Source organism: Triticum urartu, chromosome 2A (assembly GCF_056163025.1).
Source record: "Triticum urartu cultivar PI428250 chromosome 2A, HENAU_Tu73, whole genome shotgun sequence".
NCBI lineage: Eukaryota > Viridiplantae > Streptophyta > Magnoliopsida > Poales > Poaceae > Triticum > Triticum urartu.
The window spans coordinates 206,891,926-206,915,996 of record NC_141874.1 but is presented as its reverse complement, the minus strand read 5'-3'; the positions used below and the strand labels follow the sequence as shown (position 1 = coordinate 206,915,996).

The following is a 24,071-nucleotide window of genomic DNA, read 5'->3' as shown; positions in this document are numbered from 1 at the left end:
GCTTTTCTCCCTTAGTTTGCAGGCTAAGAAAATCGTCGGAGGTCTTATACCTCTTGACGTGGGCACGAGCTTGAAATCCCAATTTCAGCCCTCAAAACATCTCATATGTTTTGCGACGTTTCCAAAACGTCTTTGGTGCCTCAACTCTATACCGTTTAACTGAACTATCATGTAGTTATCAAAACGTGTATGTCAGATGTTCGCAACATCCACAGACAACGTTCGAGGTTCAGCACACTGAGCGGTGCATTAAGGACATAAGCCTTCTAAGAAGCAATGAGGACAATCCTCAGTTTACGGACCTAGTCCGCATAATTGCTACTATCAACTTTCAACTAATTTTTCTCTAGGAACATAACTAACAGTAGAACTAAAGCGCGAGCTACGACATAATTTGCAAAATCCTTTTGACTATGTTCAAGATAATTAAGTTCATCTTATGAACTCCCACTTAGATAGACATCCCTCTAGTCATCTAAGTGATTACATGATCCGAGTCAACTAGGCCGTGTCCGATCTGTGCGTGAGACGGACTAGTCAACGTCGGTGAACATCTTTATGTTGATCGTATCTTCTATACGACTCATGCTCGACCTTTCGGTCTTCTGTGTTCCGAGGCCATGTCTGTACATGCTAGGCTCGTCAAGTTAACCCTAAGTGTTTTTGCATGTGTAAAACTGTCTTACACCCGTTGTATGTGAACGTAAGGATCCATCACACCCGATTAACACGTGGTGCTTAGAAACGACGAACTGTAGCAACGGTGCACAGTTAGGGGAGAACACTTCTTGAAATTGTTGTAAGGGATCATCTTATTTACTACCGTCGTTCTAAGCAAATAAGATGTATAAATATGATAAACATCATATGCAATCAAATAATAGTGACATGATATGGCCAATATCATATAGCTCCTTTGATCTCCATCTTGGGCTCCATGATCATCTTGTCACCGGTATGACACCATGATCTCCATCATCATGATCTCCATCATCGTGTCTTCTTGAAGTTGTCTCGTCATCGACATGCAAGTCGTGATTCCCTTGACAAGAACATGATCAATCTCATACATCACATATATCGTTCATCACATCCTTTTGCCATATCACATCACATGGCATACCCTGCAAAAACAAGTTAGACATCCTCTAATTGTTGTTTGCATGTTTTACGTGGCTGCTATGGGTTTCTAGCAAGAACGGTTCTTACCTACGCAAATACCACAACGTGATATGCCAATTGCTATTTACCCCTTCATAAGGACCCTTTTCATCGAATCCGATCCGACTAAAGTGGGAGAGACAGACACCCGCCAGCCACCTTATGCAACTAGTGCATGTTTGTCGGTGGAACCGGTCTCACGCAAGAGTACGTGTAAGGTTGGTCCGGGCCGCTTCATCCCACAATGCCGCCGAATCAAGATAGGACTAGTAACGGTAAGCATATTGAACAAAATCAACGCCCACAACTACTTTGTGTTGTGTTCTACTCGTGCATAGTAACTACGCATAGACCTAGCTCATGATGCCACTGTTGGGGAATGTAGCAGAAATTCAAAAATTTTCCTACGTGTCACCAAGATCTATCTATGGAGAGACCAGCAACGAGGGGAAGGAGAGTGCATCTACATACCCTTGTAGATCGCTAAGCGGAAGCGTTCAAGTGAACGGGGTTGATGGAGTCGTACTCGTCGTGATTTAGATCACCGATGATCCTAGTGCCGAACGGACGGCACCTCCGCGTTCAACACACGTACATCCCGGTGACGTCTCCCACGCCTTGATCCAGCAAGGAGAGAGGGAGAGGTTGAGGAAGACTCCATCCAGCAGCAGCACAACGGCGTGGTGGTGATGGAGGAGCGTGGCAATCCTGCAGGGCTTCGCCAAGCACCACGGGAGAGGAGAAGAACTTGGGAGAGAGGGAGGGCTGCACCAAAGGCATAAGGGGTGTGTCAAGAGGCCCTCCTACCCTCACTATATATAGGGATCCCAAAGGGGGGGTGCGCCAGCCCTAGGAGATCCAATCTCCTAGGGGGCGGCGGCCAGGGGAGGTTTCCCTCCCCCCCAAGGCACCTAGGAGGTGCCTTCCCTCCTTGGGACTCTTCCTTAGGGTTCCCCTTTCACCCTAGGCGCATGGGCCCTAGGGGAAGTGGTGCCCCAGCCCACTTTGGGCTGGATCCCTTCTCACTTCAGCCCATGGGACCCTCCGGGATAGGTGGCCCCACCCGGTGGGCCCCCGGGACCCTTCTGGTGGTCCCGGTACAATACCGATGACCCCGAAACTTGCCCCGATGGCCGAAATAGGACTTCCTATATATAAATCTTTACCTCCGGACCATTCTGGAACTCCTCGTGACGTCCAGGATCTCATCCGGGACTCCGAACAACATTCGGTAACCACATACAAGCTTCCTTTATAACCCTAGCGTCATCGAACCTTAAGTGTGTAGACCCTACGGGTTCGGGAGACATGCAGACATGACCGAGACGTTCTCCGGTCAATAACCAACAGCGGGATCTGGATACCCATGTTGGCTCCCACATGTTCCACGATGATCTCATCGGATGAACCACGACGTCAAGGACTCAATCAATCCCGTATACAATTCCCTTTGTCTAGCGGTATTGTACTTGCCCGAGATTCGATCGTCGGTATCCCTATACCTTGTTCAATCTCGTTACCGGCAAGTCTCTTTACTCGTTCCGTAACACATCATCCCGTGATCAACTCCTTGGTCACATTGCGCATATGATGATGTCCTACCGAGTGGGCCCAGAGATACCTTTCCGTTTACACGGAGTGACAAATCCCAGTCTCGATTCGTGCCAACCCAACAGACACTTTCGGAGATACCTGTAATGTACCTTTATAGCCACCCAGTTACGTTGTGACGTTTGGCACACCCAAAGCACTCCTACGGTATCCGGGAGTTGCACAATCTCATGGTCTAAGGAAATGATACTTGACATTAGAAAAGCTTTAGCATACGAACTACACGATCTTTGTGCTAGGCTTAGGATTGGGTCTTTGTCCATCACATCATTCTCCTAATGACGTGATCCCGTTATCAATGACATCCAATGTCCATGGTCAGGAAACCGTAACCATTTATTGATCAACGAGCTAGTCAACTAGCGGCTTACTAGGGACATGGTGTTGTCTATGTATCCACACATGTATCTGAGTTTCCTATCAATACAATTATAGCATGGATAATAAACGATTATCATGAACAAGGAAATATATAATAATAACCAATTTATTATTGCCTCTAGGGCATATTTCCAACAGTGTCTGGATCATGTCATCAGTGGTATCCGGAGGGCACGTCGCAAAGTGAGTTTGAATCCACGTGAAAGCAGCTCCGGATGCTTTCCTTTTCTTCTTCTTCTTCTCTTCTCCCTCCTCTACATCAGCCTCAGCCTCGGTAGGAGCCATACCGATAAGAGCAATCATCTGCTCGCGCCACCCATCAGAATCGGTGCTCATACAGAGAGGCATCCCGTCGATAGCAAGATCGGTGATCAACGAGACATCCTCGAGCGTCACGGTCATCTCCCCAGTCCGAAGATGGAAACTATGCGTCTCCGGCCTCCACCAATCAGCAAGAGCGGACACCAGTGGAGCGTTCAGATTCGGCGTGGACCGGCTGACCAACTGAATCCACGGGAGTAGTCCTGCCTGCTTGATGTACGGTGTGTACCGCTCATCGTAAGGCATGGCAGGACCAGAGACCCCGTGATACCGAATCTTCAAAGGTTCAAGCTTCTGCAAAAAACAAGTAATGACAAATCTTAGGGCATGTAAATTTCAACTTAAGGCAAAATATTTAGATTACTCGTTATTACCATCTCCTTCTCGCGCATCATGTAGGCCCGGTGTTTCGTGTCGTAGACATCGTCGAGAAGCCAAACCATCCTTACAAAGTTCAAACAATAAACATATATGAGTTCATCTCAAATATCGGTAAACACTCAACATTTCATATGTGTTCATCTAAACATCTCATATGTATTCATCTACAAGAATCTCAACATCTCCTTCTCACACAATGAATAAATGATTGTAAATTCTCGTATATATCTAGTATGTCATATGTGTTCAAGTAAATCAACATCTCATATTTCAAATAAACTCAACATTTAATATATATCTAAAAAAATTCAACATCTCACATATAGCTACAACACTCAACATCTCATAATTATCTACAAAACTAGGCATCTCATATATATCTAAAAAAAATTACAATCTAGGTTTCACTAACAAGAATCATATAGTGTGGGGGGGTCAAAGGTTCCACCTAATCTTGGGCAAACAAAGATCCAAACCAAGCAAATCAAAGGTTCCACCTAATCTTGGGCAAATCCCTAAAATTGCAACTCATTTACGGAGAAAAAGAAAGGGAACATAGGAGTTTACCTAGTAGGAGGGATTGGAGATCGAATCCGGGCCTCAAAACTTCAGATCTGAGAGGGGTGTGGGGGGGGGGGGGGTCCGAAGGGAGCGCCGCTGCCGCCGCTCTCTGTAAACAGAGCAACTGCTCAGAGGGGGAAGAACTGCTGGGAGGGGCTGGCCCGATGCGGCTTAAGTCAATGTGCAGCGCCCAAGCCATAGGCGCTGCACATTACACAGTGTGTCGCCTATCCCTTGGGCGCTGCACTGCTGTCTGTGGGGCCGCAACTGGACCAGGGCTGCCACGCTGGCAGGAGGTGCGACGCCTAAGGCAGAGACGCTGCACAGTGGTGTGTGGCGCCTAGCTGTCGGGCGCCACACGAAAGGGTCAGCAGAGTGAAATTTTTTCGAGAGCAGATCATTTTGTGATTTGATTTCGCCCTGAGGTCAAATATATGATTTTCTCCGCCTAGAGAGGTAGCTGTTTGAATTGTGTGCTGGGCCTGGGAGGAATAAACAAACATAAAACTGACAAAGCAGCCCATAACTCATCTATAACCTGCTGGATCAGCGTCAGGCTGATGTTGCCTGCTGTCCAGGCGGATGGAAGGGGACGCCTGGCAGGCTAATCTCATGCCTGGGCGATTCAGGCCAGGCTCGCACCAAAATTCTCAGGACACCAACCAAACGAAGTTCAGGCAAACTTCAGGGAAGCTCCAGGCCAGGCATCCCGCGACGTGGAAGCGAACCAAACTAGCCCTAAGCGCTGCGCACGCGACAGAGCTAGCGACTGGTCGATCCACCTTACGCATTTCACGATAACAACGCCTTTTTTTACTGCTTACGCTGTTCGTCAACACGACTACGTGCAAGAGCGCAAGAGACCCCACGATCATTTCTCCTGTTTGCGGTAGCATCATCGATCGGCACCACAGATTATCAGCATCAAAATAATCTTGCAATGTTATGGCCGGCAAACTCACGGTACAGCACAGTGTGTTTTAAGGTTTTGACGGAGAACGACAGATCCCATGCCCTTGCGATTTGTGACCGCGCATGTGCAACGTGCCAGCTAATCCAACTGGAAGCACTGAATGCCCGACAGAGATCATCGAACGCCCGGGTCGAGATGTTGAGAACCGCCGGCCGCATCCAAAAGGCGCGGCGTGGCCTGGGCGGGAGGAGCCCCGGTCTCGCCTTTCAGCGGTTAATGCCCTGTTTGTAATTGCTATGTTCCACAACTCCGCTCCCGGAGCGGATGAAGCTGCAGTTTTTTCGCTTCGCAGATTTTCGGAGTCGGTGGATTGTCGAACAAGGTCTAGGTGTGCACGGAGCATATGGCATAGCAACGTGATGGCAAACATGTACGAGAGCTGCTGATGAATCAATTGCTTAAAAGTACTTCCTCAGTTCTATAATGTAAGATTTTTTTTTCTGAAGAGTAAAAAGCAAAGTTAAAAAAAGCATGCCAGCTAAAAAAAGAAGGTAAAAACCATGGATAAACTGAAGTTAAGTTTATCTGAACTCGCAATCAGCACCAGCCGTGATTGTAGCATTCCGGAGTTTTTTTTTTTTTTGAATAAGTAGCTTTCCGGAGTTGCAACATGCTGCAGCAGTGTCAGTGCACGACCAACACGGGGAATAAAATTCGGTTGCGCCCAGTTTCACACACGAAATAGGTACGTACAAACAACAGATGCGGTTCTTTGGGTAGCCGTAAGATAGTCACCTGAGCAGAGAAGATCGGTCTATTTGTGTAACCGTCTGACGGAGTGTTAGTCTTTTTGGAAACGGGGTGTTGATATTTTCGTTTGATGATACAAAGTTCATCGAAAGTACATTATGTGTGATGGTACACGGTCACATGTCAATACATTTTCTTTTGTTTTAAAAAAACACAATTTTATTATAAAAGTTAACCGAAGGTACAAAGCACTCTAAACATAATTAAAAAAATACATCAAGGTGGACCACCGAACGACCACTACCACTGTCGGACCGAGCCGTTAACACACCATTGTAGCTGCCCCACACCTGAGCCGGCCTAACCTTGTTAATGATAACTGAAAAGTCTTCGTGCACATGTCCTTGAAGATCAACGCCCTAAAGCCATTGTCGTGACTGTTGAATCGACCACACCAGATACTGTCGCGCACTTATGACGAGAAAACCTAACAGCCAAGAGATTGTAGGAATCTACATTGGAGTTCCATCGACTCCGTCATGACAGATGAATTCGAGGATCAAAACCCAAAAGACCAATTCAAAGATGAAGCGCTGCCATTTGCTCAGGCCTCGGTAAAGACTAGAAGCATCTACAACCGGGCTCCTCAGCCCCCCCCCCCCCCCGCCCAACGCCCGGGTGAACGCCTCGGTCATCGACTAGTCAAAAAACTGACCCAGACGAGCGCCTCAAACACCCACACTGACTGCCACCCCTCAATCCAGTCCAAATACAGGGCAGATAGCCCGGGCGCGTCCACGTCGGATCCGATAGGCCTACCCCACCACAAATTGCATCAAATCCACCTCCTCGACCTACCGAATCCATTTTCTCTCTCACCTCTTCCTCCTCCGTGCCGGACCTTTCATAGCTACGCCACCACCCTTGCTCCACAGTCGTTTCGAGCCACAGTGCCGCCAGCACCGACACAACATTCCTCTCTATCGTGTTCGCCCCCGCAGACATTGTCGCCGGCCCGGATGCCACCATGGTATGTTTGGCAACTATTCGAGCTGCCCCTTGCGCTCTATGTGTTCGATACATTGTCCGACACAGTTTTTTGTGTTCATTCGCAGGGAAAGTGATGGACTCTGATGCTTCGTCGAACGAGGAGTATGGACCGACGGAACTTGATAAAATGATTGAAGATAAGTTCTTCGATTCGTCGGATTCAGACGAAGAAGTGGGCATGAGCATGCAAGAGGAAATGGACCGGCAGGTGGAGCATATTGTCAACTTAAAGGGCTCGATCAAAGGGAGAAGAGTGACCTGAGGGTCTCCGGAGCACGGCTACTGCACACGGACTACTTTGCTCCGGAACCAACTTTTTCAGATGATGCATGGTTTCATCGTCGTTTTCTTATGCGCAAACCATTGTTTTTTGCGCGTTGTGGAGGGAGTAGGGGCACACAATGACTACTTCAAACTCACAAGGGATTGTTGCGGCCAACTTTCTTTCTCTGCTAAGCAGAAATGCACGGCTGCTCTGAGGATGCTTGCACTTGGTACTACCGCTGATGCCATTGGTGATGGTCCGGATGGAGGAGAGTACATGCTTGAATACTACTGTTAGGTTTGTCCGCGCCGTGGTGCAGGTGTTTGGAGCAGAGTATCTAAGAGAACCAAATGTGCAGGACACATAATAGTTGTTGGCTATTGGAGAAGGGTTTCCAACACTGCTCGGATCAATTGATTGCATGCATTGGTAATGAAAAAACTACCCAAAGGTTTACGGGGAATATATTAAGGTCACACCATAAAGGCCACCATCATACTGGAAGCAGCGACATCACATGACTTATGGTATTGGCATGCTTTCTTTGGAATGTCGGGTTCTCACAACGACATCAACATGCTTCAACGGATCTCCTGTGTTCAGGAGGCTTTGTAATGGAGAATCACCACCGTGCAACTGCACGTCAATGGCAACATGGGATACTATCTTGCCTATGACATCTATCCTCAGTGGGTGGCATTTGTGAAGACCATATCTGAACCAAAAGGCAACAAACAAAGCCACTTTGCAACAATGTAGGAAGCAACTAGGAAGGATGTGGAGAGGGCATTCGGAGTGCTTCAAGCTCGTTGGGGAATTATTCGTGAAACTGCAATGATGTGGGAATCAAAAACTTTGTGGCAACTAATAACATGTTGTATTATTTTGCACAATACGATTGTCGAGAATGAAGGTGATGGCGTAGCCCAAACCAATGATTTTGAAGCGCCTGAAGAACAAGTTCAAATCCCCAAAAATCAAGATGCAAAGCAACTTATGAACTTTCTGCAGATGCATCAAAATCTTTGAGATCATCAGTGCACATGTAGCTACTCAGTGATCTTGTGGAGCATATGTGAACGCACAATGGAAACGAAAGAGCTAATGTTTGAGTTGTGCACTTAAAAAATTATGTAAGAACTACATGTTTTGCTACCAATATTTGTTATTTACGTGCGACATTGGCGTGTATGATGGATGTGCATGGATTTGAAAGTCCAGATTTGAGGTATGTAACTGCTAGGCACAACATATGAGGCGGTCCGGCTACATCCGCTGGCATGCGCAGGCGTGTTCACGAACATATAGAGGGGTGGATTTGCCTGTTCGGCTGTAGATGTTCTAAAAATCCCAAACCTAAACTACTAGCTAGAGCACCGAGATTCGCCTCTTCGTCATCAATCGCCAGAGCGCACGCCTGTCGATGGAGGGGGTGAGGTGGGCGACCACACATGGCTCTCAAATCACCACATATTAGAGGGTGTTTGGTTGAGTTTATTTTTTTTACTTTTGCACTTGGCTTATAAACAAAAAGAATACCCCCTTCATTTCTTTTTAGTCTGCATATACAATTTGTCTTAAGTTGAACTTTATAAAGTTTGACCAACTTTATAACAAAGTAATGTCAATATTAACAATACGAAGTCAATATCATTAGATGCATCATGAAATAAATTTTCAAGCTATATAATTTTGTAGATGTTGATATTTTTAAGATAAATTTGGTCAAATTTTGCTTAGTTTGACTTTAAACAAATTTTATATGCGAAGTAAAAAGAAACATAGAATTATTTTATGGGCTCGTGGCTTCGGCTTTTGCCATAATCCAGAGACAATGAGAACTTTGTCCTAGTCGTACATACGTGACGACCCTGTATTTTTTTCCCCGGATAACGTATTTAAACCTGACATACTGTTGGCTTGCCGCTCTAAACACACGTGAACGAATCAGAACACTCAGATACCCAATCTTCTCCTAGTGACAAGGAAAATATGATATCAACCCTGAAGCTGGGCTGTGAGCGGTAACCAAAATCAAGCAGTTCACCTCGCCTCGCTGGAGAAGGACCCGCCCTCCTCCTCCCTCTTTCGCAGTATAAATAGACCCCTCGAGCTCCCCTGCAACACCCAGCAAACCAAGCTCGGTGAGTGAGTGAGCACGCAAACCAGTGTTTGTAGCCAGCAGCCGCAATGGCTGGGAACATGCTAGCCAACTATGTCCAAGTCTACGTTATGCTGCCGGTAAGCTCCATTCTTCCCGCTAAGCACCATGGCACGGACAAACCATTGCAAGGATCTAGAAACTCAGATTATCGTGCATCTGATACCCAACTTATCAACAAGATCTGAGACCTCAGATGCAGTATTTTGCACTAACCTTGTCTTCACTTCCACTGTGAGAATAGCTGGACGTCGTGAGCGTCGACAACAAGTTCGAGAAGGGCGATGAGACCAGGGCGCAGCTGAAGAAGCTGACGGAGGCCGGCGTGGACGGCGTCATGATAGACGTCTGGTGGGGGCTGGTGGAGGGCAAGGGCCCCAAGGCGTACGACTGGAGCGCCTACAAGCAGGTCTTCGACCTGGTGCACGAGGCCGGGCTCAAGCTGCAGGCCATCATGTCGTTCCACCAGTGCGGTGGCAACGTCGGCGACATCGTCAACATCCCCATCCCACAGTGGGTGCGCGACGTCGGCGCCACCGACCCGGACATTTTCTACACCAACCGCGGCGGGACGAGGAACATCGAGTACCTCACCCTTGGAGTGGATGACCAGCCTCTCTTCCATGGAAGAACAGCCGTCCAGGTTAGCTAAGCTAAATCGCCATTCCAGTTCTCCTGCATATATGGTGATTCAGATGACTGAGATGAGTCTTGGCAACAGCATAGTTATGATTTTGATAGGCCCAGTGTGTCTTTGTGGCTGCGACAGATGTATGCTGATTACATGACGAGCTTCAGGGAAAACATGAAAAAGTTCTTGGATGCCGGTACCATCGTGGACATTGAAGTGGGACTTGGCCCGGCTGGAGAGATGAGGTACCCATCCTATCCTCAGAGCCAGGGATGGGTCTTCCCGGGCGTCGGAGAATTCATCGTGAGTGTTTTTTTTTTGTTGCCAAATACTCTTCTGTCCTTACAAAATACTCTTATACTTCCTCCGTCCCAAAATTCTTGTCTTAAATTTGCCTAGATACGGATGTATCTAATACTAAAACGTGACTTGATACATCCATATTTAGACAAATCTAAGACAAGAATTTTGGGACGGAGGGAGTACATGTAACATGTGATGACCAAAGGCAGTTTAATCTTTGTCCCAAGAGACGATTTGCACTGAAAAAGGTTCTCCCAGTGGTAAAGTGATTCTGATCATAAGCGATGTTGGATAAAATGGCAATTCCAAATCATTACTAACTTATGGCTTTTGAGAGATCATGCTCTCTTTTTTAGCAAAGTATCAGAAGCAAACATAAGACCATGGCCCCACAATTAAACGGTAAAAGCAGTGGACATCAAATGTACATCCAACTAAACAGACAGGCATGAATTAAAACGGATGCAAAAATAATACCATAACAAGTAAAGACAAAAGGGCTCCAATTAACTGTTTTAACTAAAACAATAATAATCTGCAGTGTTATGACAAGTACCTGGAAGCAGACTTCAAAGCAGCAGCGGCAAAGGCTGGCCATCCTGAGTGGGAATTGCCAGACGATGCTGGAGAGTACAACGACACTCCCGAGAAAACCCAATTCTTCAAGGACAACGGAACATACCTCACCGAGAAGGGGAAGTTTTTCCTGTCATGGTACTCCAACAAACTGATCAAGCACGGTGACAAGGTCTTGGACGAAGCAAACAAGGTCTTCTTGGGATGCAGGGTGCAGCTGGCAATAAAAGTAAGTACCATCCTACAGATCTCAGTATATTATAGTAGAAAAGATTGCAAAAATCATGATTCAGTTGAGAAGTTGTGCCTGATAAACAACAAAAAAATGCACAAATTCACCCTAACATAGTGTATAAGCTTACGGAAGGAGGAAGTATATACAACTCACATTGCTTAATCTAGAATGTAATGAGACATGATCCAATGTTTGGTTGCAGATCTCTGGCATTCACTGGTGGTACAGGGTTCCAAACCATGCAGCCGAGCTCACAGCCGGGTACTACAACTTAGATGACAGAGACGGCTACAGAACCATAGCACGCATGCTCACAAGGCATCATGCTAGCATGAACTTCACTTGTGCAGAGATGAGGGACTCGGAGCAAAGCGAAGAGGCGAAGAGCGCACCAGAAGAACTAGTCCAACAGGTAACCACAGCATTAGCAACCGCCCAGTATTTATGGCTCAGGAATTTACAATTATCTTTTACGGAAACACTGAAGCACTTCTCATCAAAAACCTTAGGTGCTGAGTGCTGGATGGAGAGAGGGTTTACATGTGGCGTGCGAAAACGCACTCGGTCGATTTGATGCCACTGCTTACAACACAATACTCAGGAACGCGAGACCGAAAGGCATCAACAAGAATGGCCCTCCTGAGCACAAACTGTTTGGGTTCACCTACCTCCGGTTATCGAATGAGCTACTGGAGGGACAGAACTATGCCACTTTCCAAACTTTTGTTGAGAAAATGCATGCTAACCTGGTTAGTGCCACCCATGCATGTTTAAAATAAAACAGATGTGTCATTTGCAAGCCTATTTTAAATAATCTATAACTCTTTGCAGGGTCATGACCCAAGTGTTGATCCAGTGGCGCCTTTGGAAAGATCAAAGCCAGAAATGCCAATTGAAATGATCCTGAAAGTAGCGCAGCCAAAACTGGAGCCATTCCCCTTTGATAAGAACACCGACCTGCCAGTTAAAGATCACACTGATGTCGGGGATGAGGTGCTCCTTGCCCCTGTGTAGAAATCTTTCTCCACCTTCATAAAATAATGTGCATCACTTATGCAGTCTACGAGAGGGTCAAGAGGCACTTGTGAGAATTGAGGTGCGCAGGAAATAAGCCGCCGAGGATAAATAAACTGTGTGCTACAATGTTATAGCCATATAGTGTGGCAATACTATTGTACTGGTAACATGAGGTTGTATGCTTTTCCGATGAGCTGCAGTTCATAGGAACTTCCGCCCCACTTTGCTGTGTGTATTTGAGTGAATAAATAAAACAGTTTGTGCTTGTAACTTAATGATCGTGAAGTTTTTAGCCGTATAAATGGAACTGCCGTCCAGGCTTCTGCTGTTAAGCGTTCAGACTATTTTACATCCACTGAGTGGTCACTACAAATAGAAAGCGCGAGCTGTGAAACGGTAATTATTCACAAAAGGAATTAAGATAAGTATCCAGCTAAACAAACTGATATTCAATGATGTCATGAGAGCCTAAAATCAGAGTGGTGAAGCGAAGAGCGCCTAAATGAAAAATGATTTGGACAATGATTGGTTTCTAAGTTTTACTCTGATGCAGAGTAACAATGGCCCATAGCTACAGTTCATGTGATGGTGCAGTAAAAATAGAGAATCGTAGTGCAGTAGTTAACAGAACACAATGGAAATCTGTCAGATAACTGAAAAAATAGGCTGTTTCCAACCAGCGGAGACCATCAAACATGTCTCCAATGGGCTATGGGCATACCATGTCTGTGGATCGTCATGTGCTGTGCTCCCTAATAAGAAGGCAGTGATGAGAAGACTCGGCATAAAAGATAAGACCGCGGTCTCAAACTACGAGGTTAAAGCTGCAACAGATGTCCCTGGACTCTAGGAAAGTAACATCAAAGCGGAAACCCATGAATACACACAAGACACATTCCTTCCATGCATATCCTATGTTCTTATACAGTTTAATCTACTCTAACTGCAGTTATTGCTAGTTATTTTATTTTTTGAAAAGCCGTTATTGCTAGTTATCTCTTCTATGATTCAGCCACATCAACTTTGTTGTTTTCAACCTTAATTTTGATGTGTATTGAGTGGTAGGGCATTTGGAATGCCCAATTTTTTGGTAGGGTGAGTTGAGGCATAAACCAAACGGACCGCAGATCTTCTTCATTTGAAAGCCACACCGTTTAGATTCTTCAAAACTAACTTTCCTGTATACTTTATGAATTCTACTCAATGAAAAAATCCCCTCAAAACTAATTTTCCTGTATACTTTATGGGTTCTACTCCAATCAATTTCAGTCTTTTTATAGTTCATCTGCAGCAACCCGCGGGTTAATCTAGTTAGGTGTATACAAAGACTGAAGAGGCAACCAAATACAGCATTTCTTTGAATCTTGGAAAGGAATCAACAAAATGAGAGTTCCTAGGAGATTACTACTTGCTGTTAAGTTATCCGTGACTTTCTCATGCTTCTGTTTCAATCAACTGGCCAAGAAAGTGCGTAGGAGAAGTCCTCAAATTCGCCGGCAATGAGATGGAAACACGCGCTCAGGCAAACTCTGTTTGACTGAAGTAAGAATTTAGCTCACCAAGGGCGCTCGCTGAGGAATGAGGACGAAGTTGTCGGGCGGAGAGGCTCGGGTAAGGGTGTCCGAAGATCGTAATCGCGCCGCGAGAACGAGCTCCCGACGACGGCGACGCGTGCAAATAGTCACCGGATCAGATCCCGTGGGAATGGAACTGCGGAAGGAATGGGCCGGCGCCGCACCTGCGGGCGAGAGAGAGGCTCGTCTGCTGGATGCCGAGGGGGCGCGACCTTGCGCGTGTGCTTAATGAGGACGCGGTGTGGCGGAGGGAAAGATGAGAGATCGCCGTCGGCCGCGGCGAGCCCCCATTGATGGCGGGTCAGAGGGTTTGATTTTAGGCGCTTCCGCAGTGAGAAATACCAAGGTGAACCAGGATGCCAGCGCACCCTATATGCGGATTTTTTTTAGTAATTATAAAAAAGCCCAAAAATTAAGTTAAATATGATCAATTATTGTACTCGTACACATTATTTTGGGCAGAAAAAAACAAATCAAAATGCTATATACAAGTACTGTTTATGCTTCTTTGTCCTCATAATTTTTTTCCTTAAAGTCAACAGGAATAATTCCTTGGTCAAATATTTTATACGGTACAATACTTAATCATATTTGATTCTATAAAAATGTTAAAATTGTTTGACTTTTTATATAATTACTAAAAAATGTGCAGATTGCAGTGCTCTTTCGACCTGAGGTTGGCACCATACGATGAACTGAATAGTAGAATCTAATAGCAAAAAATAAATAATTCTAAATTTTTGGTTAACATACATTATCCATTCTACCTGACAAAGAAAATTGTCGTATTCTTGACAAAGAAAATCGGCCCTCCAAATTGGTTCAAACATGGATTTTTTTATAGTTTTGTTTTGGTGTTTTTTTAGAATACCACAATTGTCATTTCTTCGTTAAACTTCACACGTGAGTAGAACACGCAGTCATGTATGTTACAACCAAATTTGCCAGCATTCATGGACTTCCGTGGTAGAATCTACCATTCAAGTGTATTGCATTTTCATGAGCGTGGTTTGTGAAAAAGTTTATCCTCAACCTCAACCTCGAGCACAAAAGGACCTGTCAGAAAAAAAAAAAGAATCTCAGTCACACTTAGCATGTGTTGCAGCCTTGAAGTATCAAAAGTTCTCGAACTTAGATGGTGCCCTTAAATGGTATAACAAACACCAGACTGAAATGTTTACTTCAGACGGAAGTTTCATTCAATTTGTTGCGCAAGCTAGTGATCCATTTTTTTCATAGCCAGGATCCTTTCTCAGGATGAAGGAGTGAGTAATTATCATTAAGTTTCAGTGACCCAAGCTGCGAGTGCGAGTGCATAACAAATTATGAGTTATCTCTTGCTTAACTTTGAAATGGGTAAGAGAACGAATCTTCTTCCATCTTCAAACGGTAAAAACCAAGATGTGTACATGTGCTTACGGGATGAGCTTAATAAATTCTTGGATACTAGATTGAACAATGTCAGTAGTAATTTAGAATTATTTTTAAAAATTACCATTTTTTATTTTATTGTTCACAAATGGTGCGCCTGGACCCACATTTCAAAAAACCATGCTCTTGATAGCCACCGCTAGTCTGCTCTGCTTCCAATTGTGTGACTAACACTGTACCGAACATTTCGTAAAAGTTTTGTTTATCACATATTGCATATTCATTCACTCCTTCCTGCCAATGTTGATCGGGTTGACAAATCTCTTACCTTACTGCGCCCTAATAGGCCATAACTTCATGACTACCTAGACAACTGAGGTTGGTGTTGAATCCATTGCAAGCCCTAAGACCCTAAGCTTTCCCATAGGATGCTGGCGAAAAGAATACCAATGACATTGGCACAGGTGTTGGCGCCAATCTTTGGAAGTCGGGTGAGGAATGATCTCTCTAGCTCACATTGTGATATATTAGATTGATGCAAGTCCGCAACATCGCCGATGAAATAGGGCGAGAAACATAGATGAGATCGACGCAAATCTGCAAAAAAGACTGCGGCTCTAGAGTTGTGTTGTGGTAAACTTACTTTTTATAGTCTTTTCATGAGAAAACAACAATTGAATATAGGGAAAATATGTTAAAACAACTTATAACTCAATAAAACTTGGTTGGACTAATGAGTTACTATAATCCATCACAATGATTAATGCAGTGATGTGAAGTGAAATTTCAAATGCTATGCTGATAAAGAAATCGGCCATGGTGTTTGCTGGGAAAAGAAATTATCCAGATATAACAAAGTGACAAAACAAGGAAATCTTACTGGCCAACTGAAGCCCAAGCACCGTCGACACATGTCTGTCACTCATTGGCCAGGGCGCAATCCAAATGGAGGTCAGGCGACGCAGCATGCCACAAGCCGGTGCCACACGGCGCGCGCGCATTGGCCGCGAACTTATCCAGTCAGATAAGGTTTCGCGCCGCATAGGACAGCAACACGCTACACGTCCTCCTCATATATTTTTGGCAGTCGATCGAGAGATCGCTAGCTTCTCAAGAGGGATAAGAGAGAAACACAGAGCAAGAAGAGAAGAGAGAAGCAAAGCTTGAGATGGCGCAAACCATGGCGTCCATGACCGGCCTGTCGCAGGGCGTGCGTCTCCCAGGCCCGGCCGGCAGGCGCGCCAGCAGGTTCACCGTGAGGGCGTCGTCGGCGGAGGCCGAGGCCGCCGGCCGCCGCGCGGTCCTTGGCCTCATGGCCAGCGGAGTCGTCGGGAGCGCGTTCGCTCAGGTGGTGCACGCCGGCACCGTCGCGGCCATCAAGGTTGGCCCCCCGCCGCCGCTCTCCGGTGGACTCCGTGAGTGCCTCCAGCCGCTCGTACATCATCTATACTCGCTTTACACAATAATAATATAGTATAGCAAGGAGTAGAATTTTACGCCTGATCTGATGGATGATTTGGGTGTGTGTGTTCAGCCGGAACGGACAACTCGGACGAGGCAAGGGACTTCGACCTGCCCCTGAAGAACCGGTTCTACCTGCAGCCGCTGCCACCGGCGGAGGCGGCGGTGCGGGCCAAGGAGTCGGCCCAGGACATCCTCAACCTCAAGCCGCTCATCGACAAGAAGCAATGGCCGTACGTCATGAACGACCTCCGCCTCAGGGCCTCCTACCTGCGCTACGACCTCAAGACCGTCATCTCCTCCAAGACCACCAAGGAGGAGAAGAAGGACCTCAAGGACCTCACCGGCAAGCTCTTCGCCACCCTCGACGGGGTAAGAAACCTACCATCTCGCAATTTCAGCTATTACCTTATGTCTCTTCAGAAACATGGCCATCTTAATTCTTACTGCATCAAACCTGAACATTTTCTCAAGAAGAATTGCAGGACTAACAGGTGTGAGCTTCTCCATTTTGTTTGCAGCTTGACCATGCAGCCAAGATCAAGAGCCCCACCGAGGCCGAGAAGTACTACGGCGAGACCAAGACTGTTCTCAGCGATGTCCTCGCCAAGCTAGGCTAGATGGATCCGCATAATGGCCGTGTTGCTTTCAGGCCTTTTATGTTTGTTCATATTTGGAAGCCGGCAATGTAACTTCCCTGTTGATAATATGTCAACAAGCACTTAAGTATGATTCTATCTTGAGATCAGTCATATGAAGAGTAAACATTAAGACAAACTGCGCACAAATCCGATGTAACAACGAATAGTAACTTGCAGTTAGAGCTCAACAGCCACGAGTACACAGTTTAGTCCAACCAAATAATTCATCCAAATCTTCTTTTGCTTTTTTAGTTATTAATATTAATTCCCAGTCAGTAAACACCGTGCCAAATTTTTTTTTAGAGGGGTTTCCCCACGATTTTCATTAAGAAAACCATATAGAAGTTCATACAAGCATCAGCCTAGTCATCCGGGACATATCCCAAACTACTTGATCAACGGGAACAGCAAAGACCAGCTAAACATACCGCCAGGCTTAAATCTAGAACCACAGCTACCAACATCTCCAAAAGAGGGCTACAAGTTCCAAACCAATGACAACAATGACGTGCCAAGTATTTGAGATGTAACAGAAATCAGCTACCGAATGCTACAACTCCAGCTGATAAGTGTTTATCCTGTCACGAATATATTATTTCGACATTTCAGTTGAATGGGCTAGAAAGACTTGAGAAGAGAACACCTCAATCCTGACACTTAAGAATTCAGTGCTTGTACAAAACTTCCACGAAATTAACAAGTCATTGCAACACCGAGATGTGCTCCGGGTAGATGGTAGCCTTGACAGTTAGGCCTAAGATACACTGCAGTGTTCTGAGAAAAAGGGGTCATTGACTTGCAAGATATTCTCCCCTGTTTATATGAAATGAAAACCTTCCATTGTTTTGTCAAGGACATCAATGTTTCTCTTCCTTTTTTATCTGCAAGAAAAGGAGTATCTCAGTTCTAACATAACTTTGGGCTAGAAAATGGCCCATCTGAAATTGATTTTTTAAGTTGTAGTCGTATGTGAACAAGTGCAACATGTAGTACTCCCTATGTTCACTTTTGTAAGTCGTTTCAGACAACTCAAAATGAGCTGTTTTGCACATTGTCTGAAATGTCTTCAAGGTCTTATAAAAGTGAACAGAGGGAGTATTTCTTATGATGGTCTTATGGAGAATCAGATAATTAGACCCAGGTACCCAATACAAAAAAATGCATGAAGGAAATGACATTTAACAATTCGTTGTAACACCTATACAGACAATTTTTTGCCCTTATGTGACTTGAAATCACAAGAGAAAGATGACATCAAGACAATGCATATCCTAAAAGTACTTCAGTCTGCCATGACAAGGAGAGGGTTCAAATGGACCAATAATGAGTCAAATATAAATAAATTAAATAAAACAACTGTGCATCCCTTTTCTAGTAACATATTTCAAACTTTCAGGTATAACAGAGTGGAACTGTGCAAGTCATTTATCACCGATATGCCAACAAAGTCTTCAATATCTAACAGTTAGCATATTTGGCGGATAAAGTAAAGTTCAACAAAGGGATGATGATTATTCCTGAAACAAAAGCTACAGAACCACATTTACCATTAACAATGGCACGCAGGTCCAAGCTAAGACTTCTCTGCGACATCAGACGCCTCTTCATTTGTATCCACGACTTCAGTTGTTTCGTCATCATCAGCTTTAGTTGCTTCTAGCTGACTCTGCTTTGCCACACCCAAAGCCCTTCTTGATTCGCTGCGGAACTCTCTCTTGGCCGATCGAATCTCCTCGAAACCCTGCTCTATCTTAGCCTCTTTCTCAGGAGGGAAGAAGCCAACTTCCATCCCAGCTAGCTCTGAATACATCTTCTCAATCTTTGCCTTCCAGGCTATTCCCATCTCAGTATCCATTTTGTTGTAAGGTGTCTTCAGGAGGTATTCATCGATCCCACCAGCTTTGTCAATGCACCGCAGTGCATGAGTGGTTACTTTGACTCTAATGTGTCGGTCATGAATATAACTGAAAAGACGTTTCTCCTGAACGTTTGGCTTCCAGTTTCGCCTTGACCTGAACAAAGAAAATGCTCCGTAAGCAAAAGGTGGTCAATATACAAAGATCGGAAGGAGGTAGGGAGATTCTTAAGAAAGGCTTGAGCCACATGGTAAAATAATTAGCAGGCAGTGTTTAAAATTTGCAAGCTGCCAGGATATTTCTGGGTTGTCTAGCACGTAATTAGACATCCAAAATAAATGGTAACACTATCACTTTTGTTAAAGATATCCAAGAATGCAGCTCCTAGTAGGCTAGTACTACTGTGATGCAGGGATGAAAACGGCGCAGAAACGGACGGAACTGGGTGCTATCATATTTGTTTTCATATTTTTTTTTGTAGAAGCGGAAACGAATACAGAAACCCCGAAAACGAATACGGAAACAGACACTGAGCGAATACAGAGCGGACACGGAAACAAAACAGTTTGCTGACCAGAACTTAAAACACCCTTGAATAATAGAGAAATATAGACGAAAAACAAACAAATTATGGAATTGTTAACATGTCTACAAAATAATATGGTTGTGTTAGCAACATAGGATAGTATTGTAGTAGTACATGACAATTCCGTATATGGTCAAGTTGAGTACGTGTTTGGCCCCCAAATGATCCATTCTGCTCATTCTACTCATTGTGTCATTGTGTGTTGTTTGGTAGTTGGGCTACAAAGCAGCCATAGGCCCATAGTAGAAACAGAAATTCCATATTGACGGAAACGGAAAGTTCCATTTCCACTTCTGTCCCACCAGAAAAACACCAATCCGTTTTTGTTTCCGTTTCCGCATAAAAAATTCCATTTCCATTTCCGTTTTGCAAATTTCCATTTCCGTTTTCATATTTCCTCTCCGTTTCCATTTTTCCTCTGGAAAAGCGGAAACTTTCCACTCCATTTTCATCCCTACTGTGATGCTACAGACAAGATGAAAAGCTGCAAACCAAAAGGTTACAAGGATGATCAGTCATCATTAGCAGCTTTGCACTGGCCAGAGGTCACGGAGTTCCTGAATTAATGTGGTTCGGTGCTTTAGTTCATCAACCAACTAAGAGTTAGTCCACATGACAACTGAATCAAGTAACACCATCAAGAAAAGTATCTGCTCACAGGAATCAGAGTCTGCGGAACATCTCTCAATCAGCTGCTCGTGGACAACAGACCTTTGGGGCCTTATCCTCTGCTGGGCAGGTCGCACTTCCGCCACCCCACCTGAGACGGTGGCTGAACATGTACAAGCACCCCCAAGCTAGAAGAGAGGATTTCAACTTCATGGTCATCCTGAATGTTTGGTCCATCTGGTGTGAACAGAACAGCAGGGTGTTCCAAGGGGTGAGCAAGGACATCCTGACAGTGCCCAATGGAATCAAGAAGGCCGAGTGGTGGCGATGGGCTTTTAAACTACCGGCTGCATGACTGCCATGAGTAGCTAGGGTGTTTATGTTATGTGTGTTGTCTGTCTATGACTTGGCGTTTGTTGCCCAACTAGTGTAACTATTTTGCTTCTCCTCTCAATGATAAGATGTGCAAACACTTGTTTGCAAGTTTTTCAACAAAATAAGTACCTGCTAGGAACAATTGGATTTATGTATCAAGAATAAGACGAGTGACTGGAATCGTTCTCCTACTCTTCTCCTTCCAAAAAACAGGTGTGCGAAGTTAATAACATTGGATCATGAAGGACCAAATGAATCGTGAGGCCACACTAACAGCTTAAAACGGTGTTGGGCCTGGTGGCAAGGTCGGGAAGGAGATAAATGAGGTTTTGCAAGATTATACGATTTCTGTTTCACACATTTTAAATATGACTGAACTTTGATTGAATTTGTCATTATCGCTACAGAACCAAATAGTGTGGCATAACGTAGCTGAAGCAAGTAAACAGCTTGCTAACTTCCCTGACCAGCTTTCTGAGAAATAACACTGATGAGTACGAAGGGGCTTCCTTTCTCTGTTTTCATGACCTAATAGTGTTCGGCATGGGGCATACGCCGCCTGCAGGTTTCCCTCGCTCTTGCCTGTGAGTGATGAGAGCTTCTATGACTGGTGGGACTCTAGGCTGCATCTCCAACTTCTCTGTGTAAAGGTGTGGCCTCGCTAGGCGTCCTTGTCAAATGGCATCTGCGGAAGCACAGGAACGCCTGTAATTTCGAAAACACGCGCCCCTCCTCTACTCTTCTTATCCAAACTATTCTGGAGGAGGCCAGAACCTGCGCTTTGGCTGGCGCCAAGGGATTGGCGGCTATCAACCCGTACGATCCACCATATTTGTTGCTTGGGGCTGAGCATACTCTCTATCCTTGATGCTCTTCGAGGAAAAAAAAGGCAGACAATTATATAACTCTAGTGTTACCATAATGCGTGCTGTTACATCATAAAAGCCTGCCTAATCTTCTAGACTCTTGACATTCCAATCATCAAAGAATTGCATGCATCTTGTTCTGATCAAGACTATCAAAGCCGGTACAAAATGGAGTGAATCCCAACAAGACCTGATTTGATCCTCAGCTCATCCAATTCTCAAGTCGGTGCTGATTAAGAAACTACATCAATTACAGAGCTGAACAATCTAATATATGATCAGGGACAGATCCAAGGGGGGGCGAGACCCCCCTGACGTATTTTCCCACCCTTGGTAGCGATTACGTATCTAGCTAATCTAGCATCTCTCACGCCTACCCCCCGCCCCCTGTAACACTAATGCAACATAAAGGGTACTTGCCAGGCCACCGGCTATCCTATCTATATCAGATTCCAAATCAGATAGCAGGCCGAAAGGCCCAAGAAAACCCAAGCCGAAGCTCACCATCAGAAGAAAAAAGGCCATGGACATGGAAACCTAGCACAAGTCTCCTACCCCTAAACAAAGGCAGAAGTCACGCAATTAGCATCACAGTGAGATCGTTTGTTTATGTGCTGCTGGGATTCAACGCGACGACGTGCCTCCTCCTATCAACGAGGGCAGTTTCGATCCGGCCGATTCTGAGATCGCGGACCAGAAGGAGAAAGGGCCAGCCGGCCACACGGTCAACATGAGCGACAATGAGGCATAGAAGAATGTGAGTTTACTCAGGGCTGAATTTACTCCAAACATTAGATTAATTTGTGCCTTGAGAAATATACAAGTAGAACTGTAGAAACTACAGGCATCAAAACAATAATTGGGAAATTTCCGATTGTCCATTTGTGCTTGTGTGGACATGAAGATATAGATAGCTGGATCAATTCATAAAAAATTCAAACCAATTGGTCCAAAGCTCTCAGCCATGTGAATGAAATGCTAATGCAAATGTAACTTGTGTGCAAGCTATCCAAGAGAACAGTCCTATCAAAAATGTAATATTACTCCTTATTACTGAACAATTAGTACTACCTCTGTAAACTAATATAGATCACTACTTAATGATCTAAAACGTCTTATATTAGTTTACAGAGGGAGTAGGATTTAACTATCTACACCTTATGATTATTAGGGAATACAAGCGGTGGCCTCACTACACCTCTCCCTTTCGTCTCATAACCCCCTCAGCAGCATTTCCTCCATTCTTCATAGTGATTTGTGGCAACATGAACTAACAAAAGCAGCATTTCGCAACTCAAATTCCCAAACAAGATAGGCAACACTCGTCACGTCACCCCCCCCCCCCCCCCCCCACACACACACACACACACACACTCAAATAGAAATGATCTCAAGAAACGTCAAACGCATCATTTTTCCCATTCCAACGACTGAACATATGCATTACGGTTCGGAATGTATGCGCGCATGGATCAGAAGAGATTGCACGAGGGAAGAGGCGGGTGAGAATTTGCATACTTGTTGCCGCCGTCCTCGGAGACCTTGTTGCCGAACTGGATGTGGCGGCCGGCGAAGATGCCGCGCTTGGCCCGGCCCATGACGACCTTGCTATTCGGGAGTATGTTCTTCACTGTGTCCATCACCTCCGCCGGCAGCTTCCCCTCCCCGCCCACGCGGCGCACCACCTTCTTGTAAATCTCCCGCGCCCGGAACGACATCTTACTCTTGCTGCTTCTGATGCTTCGACGGCGGCGGCGGCGGCGGCGGTGGAGGAGGAGGCCGGTTGCCTGCGAGGTTTTCCCGTGCGTGGTGGGGACGACTCTGGTGCGGGTGTGGTTTGGCTCCGTGAGATCTTGCGGCATGTGAGGCGCAGTATTTTGGGCCAGACCACACGGCCCATTGTCTGAACGAGTCCACAAGGCGAGGCCCATACACAAGATGCCTTGTTCGTAGTTCCCAAAAACAAAAACAAAAAAATCCTCTGGAGCTGGAACCGGGGTAACGAGCTGCAAGCAAGGGCTGGAGACCCCGTCGTGGACTAAAGCTACGTGGAGCTGCACACTGCGGGAGGAGCACACTAGAGTATCAGCAGAAGAACCCTCGTGAGGCGGACGCCATCCATGTGGTTTTCGCTGGATGATGAAAATTTGGAGCCGGGGGAGGCCCCTGATTTTCAAAAAGAAAAAAAAATTCCTCAAATTAGTGAGGCTAGATCCGGACGCGTCTAGCCGGCGCCCAGCCGTCTAGTATGGTTAGCGAGCGGTCGGTTATTTGAAGAAACTTTTTGTCCCTTTTTCTAATTAAAAAAATCTTTTTCATCTAAGTCATTTTCCCGTGACGTATTAAATAGGGTGTGTCTAGAACACATCTAGATGTGCTCTAGTTATTGCACATCTAAGTGAGTGAATCAAGCAC

At 45.4% G+C, this 24,071-nt stretch overlaps 4 protein-coding genes across 8 annotated transcripts; 2 read left to right on the top strand and 2 right to left on the bottom strand.

Moving 5' to 3' along the window:
• Positions 1-3,114: 3,114 nt before the first annotated feature.
• On the bottom strand, positions 3,115-11,308 carry LOC125529423 (serine/threonine-protein phosphatase 7 long form homolog). 5 transcript variants are annotated; one of them, XR_015616114.1, is made up of 5 exons: positions 11,046-11,246; positions 9,442-9,512; positions 4,423-4,525; positions 3,849-3,918; positions 3,242-3,768 (listed from the first exon to the last, which is right to left on the bottom strand). XR_015616114.1 is itself a non-coding variant. In XM_087543635.1 (4 exons), exons 1-4 carry the CDS (start codon positions 11,085-11,087, stop codon positions 3,202-3,204), a joined length of 750 nt encoding a protein of 249 aa, XP_087399761.1. In that variant the 5' UTR covers positions 11,088-11,246; the 3' UTR covers positions 3,115-3,201. The 5 variants fall into 5 exon arrangements, 1 of the variants encoding a protein (XP_087399761.1); XR_015616117.1 differs by lacking the exon at positions 11,046-11,246 and adding an exon at positions 9,772-9,817; XM_087543635.1 differs by lacking the exon at positions 4,423-4,525 and having other exon boundaries at positions 3,115-3,768.
• BAM5 (beta-amylase 5) lies at positions 9,491-12,592 on the top strand. The gene is made up of 7 exons (XM_048693833.2): positions 9,491-9,635; positions 9,800-10,198; positions 10,325-10,489; positions 11,031-11,294; positions 11,503-11,712; positions 11,810-12,049; positions 12,132-12,592. The coding sequence occupies exons 1-7, from the start codon at positions 9,585-9,587 to the stop codon at positions 12,312-12,314; spliced, it is 1,512 nt and encodes a 503-aa protein (XP_048549790.2). The 5' UTR covers positions 9,491-9,584; the 3' UTR covers positions 12,315-12,592.
• A 3,764-nt stretch (positions 12,593-16,356) lies between these two features.
• On the top strand, positions 16,357-17,475 carry LOC125529418 (oxygen-evolving enhancer protein 3, chloroplastic-like). Its single transcript, XM_048693830.2, has 3 exons — positions 16,357-16,677; positions 16,797-17,095; positions 17,245-17,475. Exons 1-3 carry the CDS (start codon positions 16,431-16,433, stop codon positions 17,341-17,343), a joined length of 645 nt encoding a protein of 214 aa, XP_048549787.1. The 5' UTR covers positions 16,357-16,430; the 3' UTR covers positions 17,344-17,475.
• A 301-nt stretch (positions 17,476-17,776) lies between these two features.
• On the bottom strand, positions 17,777-23,533 carry LOC125536770 (Ribosomal L28 family). The gene is made up of 3 exons (XM_048700025.2): positions 23,175-23,533; positions 18,912-19,376; positions 17,777-18,245 (listed from the first exon to the last, which is right to left on the bottom strand). Exons 1-2 carry the CDS (start codon positions 23,516-23,518, stop codon positions 18,938-18,940), a joined length of 783 nt encoding a protein of 260 aa, XP_048555982.1. The 5' UTR covers positions 23,519-23,533; the 3' UTR covers positions 17,777-18,245; positions 18,912-18,937.
• Positions 23,534-24,071: the final 538 nt, after the last annotated feature.

What these genes read in the sequence shown, in the direction of transcription:
- LOC125529423 (XM_087543635.1), bottom strand. Translation starts at nt 11,087, where the DNA reads ATGGCCAGCCTTTGCCGCTGCTGCTTTGAAGTCTGCTTCCAG. An exon ending in GCTTTGAAGTCTGCTTCCAG is followed by an intron (nt 9,513 to 11,045) that starts GTACTTGTCATA and finishes TGGGTGTTGCAG; the next exon opens with GGGAGCTCGAGGGGTCTATT. An exon ending in TGATGCGCGAGAAGGAGATG is followed by an intron (nt 3,769 to 3,848) that starts GTAATAACGAGT and finishes TGTTTTTTGCAG; the next exon opens with AAGCTTGAACCTTTGAAGAT.
- BAM5 (XM_048693833.2), top strand. Translation starts at nt 9,585, where the DNA reads ATGGCTGGGAACATGCTAGCCAACTATGTCCAAGTCTACGTTATGCTG. An exon ending in CGGGCGTCGGAGAATTCATC is followed by an intron (nt 10,490 to 11,030) that starts GTGAGTGTTTTT and finishes AATAATCTGCAG; the next exon opens with TGTTATGACAAGTACCTGGA. An exon ending in CAGAAGAACTAGTCCAACAG is followed by an intron (nt 11,713 to 11,809) that starts GTAACCACAGCA and finishes CAAAAACCTTAG; the next exon opens with GTGCTGAGTGCTGGATGGAG.
- LOC125536770 (XM_048700025.2), bottom strand. Translation starts at nt 23,518, where the DNA reads ATGCCGCAAGATCTCACGGAGCCAAACCACACCCGCACCAGAGTCGTC. An exon ending in TCCGAGGACGGCGGCAACAA is followed by an intron (nt 19,377 to 23,174) that starts GTATGCAAATTC and finishes TTCTTTGTTCAG; the next exon opens with GTCAAGGCGAAACTGGAAGC.
- LOC125529418 (XM_048693830.2), top strand. Translation starts at nt 16,431, where the DNA reads ATGGCGCAAACCATGGCGTCCATGACCGGCCTGTCGCAGGGCGTGCGT. An exon ending in GCCGCTCTCCGGTGGACTCC is followed by an intron (nt 16,678 to 16,796) that starts GTGAGTGCCTCC and finishes GTGTGTGTTCAG; the next exon opens with CCGGAACGGACAACTCGGAC. An exon ending in TCTTCGCCACCCTCGACGGG is followed by an intron (nt 17,096 to 17,244) that starts GTAAGAAACCTA and finishes TTTTGTTTGCAG; the next exon opens with CTTGACCATGCAGCCAAGAT.